The sequence below is a fragment of the Drosophila willistoni genome, assembly GCF_018902025.1.
Source record: "Drosophila willistoni isolate 14030-0811.24 chromosome 2L unlocalized genomic scaffold, UCI_dwil_1.1 Seg168, whole genome shotgun sequence".
Taxonomy (NCBI): Eukaryota; Metazoa; Arthropoda; class Insecta; order Diptera; family Drosophilidae; genus Drosophila; species Drosophila willistoni.
The window spans coordinates 9019477-9025224 of NW_025814047.1; the positions used below are offsets into that span (position 1 = coordinate 9019477).

The 5748-nt window shown below is 38.8% G+C and overlaps 1 protein-coding gene across 1 annotated transcript; it reads left to right on the top strand.

Moving 5' to 3' along the window:
• Window positions 1–446: 446 nt before the first annotated feature.
• LOC6652490 (glutathione S-transferase 1) lies at window positions 447–1404 on the top strand. The gene is made up of 3 exons (XM_023181094.2): window positions 447–502; window positions 591–709; window positions 788–1404. The coding sequence occupies exons 2-3, from the start codon at window positions 612–614 to the stop codon at window positions 1368–1370; spliced, it is 681 nt and encodes a 226-aa protein (XP_023036862.1). The 5' UTR covers window positions 447–502; window positions 591–611; the 3' UTR covers window positions 1371–1404.
• The last annotated feature ends 4344 nt before the right edge of the window (window positions 1405–5748 follow it).

Below are 5748 nucleotides of genomic sequence, written 5' to 3' on the forward strand. Positions count from 1 at the left end.
AATTTTAATTTCGAGTAAGTTTTGTATAGCATAATTTTTGGGCTAATGTTGCATAGTAATACAAAAAATAAGTAAATAAGCGAAACAAAATAATAAAAATTAAATACAATTATTAAAAAATAAATTTAAAAGATGAACATAAAAATTGTTTTTAATTTCGTGATGTTCTTTAATAAATAATAGAGTGAAAAAACATTGACTTTCGTTTTTTTTAATAAGCATTAATTTTTCGAGACTGATCTTATTTTGAAACAGAAAGCAAATACGAAAAAATGCTAGGTAATTTATATTCGTATTTGACCATAAAATCATGCCCCTTATTCTCTACTACTTTGAAAATTTTGATTCCAGATATATGTCTATGTTCAATGCAGTCTGAACCACTGTGCGTATTGATAGAATGCGCGTTGGAGAAAGCTTTCGATGTCCAAAGTTTTCAAAACATATGATCGACGATTAGTTGCTTTCCAGAGCTTGACGAAGCAAGTTGATTTCCATAAAAGTAAGCGCAATTTGAGATAACTCTAAATATATATTTAATAATATTCTTTTACATTATTATGATAACATGCGATTTGACCATTAACTAGTCCATTTCACCATAAGACAGAATGTCGCGCAAACCGGTTCTTTATTATGCCCCGCGCAGCCCTCCCTGCCGGTCTGTCCTATTAACTGCCGCCGCTTTGGATGTGGATTTGGAGTTGCGGTAAGCACGACACCAAAAACCCGTCAACCATGTTTGATGTGTATCACCTGAGCACCGCTTTCTCTTTCTCCTCTGCAGACTGGTTAATGTTAAGGGTGGGGAGAACCGTACTCCCGAATTCCTGAAACTGAATCCCCAACATACGATTCCAGTTCTTGAGGACAATGGCAATGTGCTGAGCGATTCCCATCTAATCTGCGGCTACTTGGCTGACAAGTATGGCAACGGGAGCGCCGACTCACTCTATCCCAAAGATCCCGCCCAGCGGCGCCTGGTAGACGCCAGCCTCTACTTTGACTGCGGCCATTTGTTCCCTCGCGTTCGCTTCATAGTCGAGCCTGTTATATACTTTGGCGTTGGTGACATACCAGAAGACCGCATCGCTTATCTGCAGAAGGCCTACGATGGCCTGGAGCATTGCCTGGCCACTGGACCTTACCTAACTGGGTCGCATCTGACCATTGCGGATCTCTGCAGCATTGCCTCGGTATCGACAGCCCAGGAATTTGCCCCAATCGAGGCCGAAAAGTACCCGAAACTTATCGATTGGGTCAAACGCTTGCAGGCCTTGCCCTATTACCAAAAAAACAATCAAGAGGGACTAGACTTGTTGGTCAATCTGGTCAAGGGCTTGCTTGCCGAGCGTCAGCAAGGCAAATAATCAATCAATACAATATTTGGCCATAACTAATAAAGTCATGAGTTTTCATTTGGCAGGGATGGATGGCTATACGATAGGGGCAAATGACAGCCATAACAGGAAAAGGAACCCCAACAGGAAAAGGAACTGAAATTGGAACTGAAACGGGCTGAGAGTGGGCCAAAACTGGAGCACACAATCAGATTCCCCCGTTATGTGCATCTGTTCTCGAAGTAATGGCAAAAGTTTTGTTTTTATGAGCCAACAGGACCAACGACGTAACTTGAACTTGGTCCTCGACACCACTCCAAGTCGAGAGCAGGTCCGTTGCTTGGCTATCAGCGTGGGTGGCCATGGAGGACAGGCCAAAACTTTTTCTTTGATGCTGTTCCCTGTCAGCTATTGTTGCTGTTATTGATTACAAGTTGTAAGTGATCGCATTTATATTTAGTTGTTGTTTAAGCTTGTTTGCGGTCCATTGTAAGAGTTTTGACTTTCGCCACTTAAATGTGACTTACTTCCACTCCTCCGCCAATTTTTAGCAGCTCAAAGTTTTCTTTAACCCTCCGGGAGGATAACCGCAGACATCTCCACACAGAAAACCATCTCAATTTCCGAGATTATTTCTAGGAGAGCAAAATATAAAACGATTGCCATATTGATTTTCAGACTTTTCGAGACTTTTTTTTAATTTTGCCAAACAAGAGCAATTTTATTAATTTTAGTAAATATTTCATAAATATCTTTCAATTAATCTTCAATTGGTTCATAACAGAGACAGAGAAAGAGAGAGAGAAAGATAGAATGTTTTCTCTTGTGCCGAATTTGGTTTACCCTTGCTAGTTTTTATAATACTGTTTACACCAGTTACTAAAGTAAAAAACGAATGGCCACGCAGCCTTTAAAGTATAGCCAGACTAATGCGTAAAATTTTATTGTATTTATGATGTAGATATCCGATTTTGATTAAAATCGACTTGGATATTGTCTGGACGTTGACGCGTACAATGCGAAGTACGTTCAAGTGGCCCATACGACACCAGGACATAGCCTGTTTCGCGCGAGCCCAAGCAGAGCGCTGTCCACATCCCGCCCGACCGACCGTGGGGCGCAGCCGCATATCGGACGGCACGATCGCGTGGACAAATACAAATAAAACGGACAAACAATTAAAAATATGATTAACTACAGCTAATTACGAGCTAAATGTGCTAAAATAGAAGTTTTCACAAGGGAAAGTGAGGCTTCTGATCTGATTAGGACATAGGACTCGAATAGGTTATGCAAAGAATAGTTAGAACTACAGTGTTTCAAGGATAGAGGAATAAAATTTCTAGTAGATCTACGGGGTACAGATAGGTTTAACTGGTTCAATAGGCTCAGGAGAGTCTATTTCACCTATTAAAAGTTTATGAATTAAGATAGCACCAAGCATTACTCTAAGATTAATTAAAGAAGGAAAATTGATTAAAAGAAGCCTACTGGAGTATGATGGCAAATTGACATTGCGATCCCAATTTAGACCGCGAAGAGCGAAAAGCAGAAATTGCTTTTGAACAGATTCAATTTTACTTTGGTGCGTCTCATATTGAGGTGACCATATGCAAGATCCGTACTCTAAGATAGGACGGATTAAAGAAATATACAGAATTTTGGTTGTGTACGGATCGTCAAACTCTTTTGACCATCGTTTCATAAACCGAAGAACATTCATAGCTTTACTAACTGTAGCAGAAATATGAGGATTAAAAGTTAATTTATGGTCCATAAGAACACCTAAATCATTGATAATATCTAACCGCTCTAAGGCAGTGTCGTTAAGATAATAAGTTGCTAAGTATGGAGTGCATCTATAAAAAGACATAACTTTACATTCAGAGCCGTTAAGGTTTAATAGGTTTGTTTCACACCAACTCTGAAGATCATTAAGATCCGATTGATGTAGGCAAGAAGACGATATGTCTTTAAAACTGAGGTAAAGCTTGACATCATCCGCGTACATAAGCACCCGAGAATGTGACACTACCAATGGAAGATCATTTATAAAAAGAGTGAATAGCAATGGACCCAAATGACTACCCTGAGGTACTCCAGAGGTCACTTGGATGGTCTTAGAAAATTAAGACTTAAAGAGGATAAGATTCACTATTAATGCCTCAGCTATATAATAAGGGTAATGCTTTGTTAATAGTTTTTACATATATTTTTAAACTTTATTTGTCTCTACCTCTTGCAAATTGCCTTTTTATGCATTTCGTATATATTTTCCATTGGCATATTTTATGTTTTGTTAAAAGTTTTGTTTGGTTTCGAATTTAGTTTGTTTATTTTATATGAATTCGCAACACTCTCTTCATAGCTTGAGGGTTAAAAGGGTTTTTGCAGCTTGTTTATTACATTGCCAGCAACTCATACAGTTTTGAATGGTGATACCGGAAATGCTTGACAACAATTGCAGCAACAATGACAACAGCGGCAACAACAACCATAACACTAACAAAGATGCCACATCACTTTACGGTTAGGAGGAGAGAACTCTAATGGCAACTGACGGCAAATGCAGCACGAAGCAGCAACCTGCAAATGCGGTGGGCAGGATGGTTGGGACGATAGGGGTGGGGGCTGAACATTGAGTGCTGTGCCATTATGTGTGTGACAAATAGTCACAACAAGTTCACACACACACACACACAGACTCATACAGATATTGCCATATCCAATTTAAGTGCAACAGCCAAAAACGTAAAACATTTCTGACCGAAATTTTTCGTTTTCGCTTTTAGTCCATGTTCCTTCCAAATGCCATTAAATCGTGTGGTAGATGTAAAAGGTAGCCGCTCGACTGGCTTTTGCCTTTTCTTTTGTGTGTGAGGGTATGCGAGACTTTGTGTGTATGTGTGTGGGATTTAAGTTTAATACCTTCCAAAACAAAAAAAAAAAAGGACAACAAAAAGAATGTGGTCAAAACGCTTGCCAACCAACCAAGTTAAGTAAAGTCAGTAACCGAAACCGAAACCTCGGCCGGGAGAGCCAGTACAGAATCCTCATTCAGAGGCAACTGTTTGCCGTTCTCGCTCCTGCTTGTGATTAATGATGCCATCGGTGAGCCAGCCAGCCCCACGTATTTCCGGTTCGTTTAAAGTTGAAATGTCCTTCTGCTGTGGGTCGGGTCATTGTTTGCTCTGTTTCGCTCTGCGGTTACTGCGGTTTATTTAACAATCGAAATTAACTTCTTTTTTAACTAATATTTCAAATTAAGCACACACACAAACGAAAAGGCAACGACGTCATTTGATTTTCAGATATAATGATATATATGTATATTGATTTTGATTAATCGAAAACCATTTTCTATGCGCATAATTAAACTAATTGGGCAGACTTTCTACCGAAATGTCAGCAACATCATAGCCAATTATTTTATAAATTACAAGAGATAATTATGACATGGAAATGAATGCGAATTGCGACTGTAACACGAACAAGGATATGCTCTTAAATATCTGCAAACCCACTTTGCCCTCTTCCATTGTGTGACACAATAGACACAATAGCCATTCGACATGCCCCAGGTGCAAAGCTACAATTGGTTGGGTTCAAATGAAGCTATTATTTATCACTTGAATCCCCTGTAATTATTGAGCATTAAGTTTGTGGCCGGTCCAGTAAATCATAAATTTGAGCCTTCTCAATTAGAAAATCATTTAAAACAGACATTTGATTGGTAACCTTTGCCGATTAAAATGATTGGATATGGTTTTCAAAAAGCAAAAAAAACCATTCCTACTTAACGTAATTCAATGAAATTTGAACACTTAAGTATTTTAGGCATCTACCCCAGGAGATTTGAAGTTGTCTGAGTACTTTTTTAAAGAACCACCAAGTTCTATCATCGGCAGACTTTGCTAAACAACTTGTCTTAACGCTAAAACTAGTTGCGAATTGCAACTAAATGAAGCGACTGAAAGTTGTGCCTCTAAACGTTTTTCACTAGGGGCACTAAAGTGCTGCTGTCAGGGCCGGCGGCAGCCTATGGTAGTATGGGTAGTACTACCCACTCGGAAAATTGCCGAGTGGGTAATTACCCACAAAAAGCATCTTCAAACTTAATCAAAAGTTGCTTAAAATCAAATTTTTGTTCCTTTTAGTAACAACGATCGAAATTTTCGATCGTATCGAAATTCTGAACAAAGATCTACAGCACTCTGAGCTTTGTGTCGTCAATTCACATAAAAAGATAGAAATCGTTAAGGAAATTATGAACAGTACTCGTGATTTCAAATTTACGAAGATTTGGCAAAATTGTAATGAAATGGCTAAGAATTTTGAAATTGAGGAAGCTGATTTACCAAGGAAACGAAAATTGCCAGAGCGTTTTCAAAATTCTAAATTCAACGGT

Coding starts and splice junctions, on each gene's coding strand:
- LOC6652490 (XM_023181094.2), top strand. CDS start 612: ATGTCGCGCAAACCGGTTCTTTATTATGCCCCGCGCAGCCCTCCCTGC. Junction 710..787: donor GATGTGGATTTGGAGTTGCG/GTAAGCACGACA, acceptor TCTCCTCTGCAG/ACTGGTTAATGTTAAGGGTG.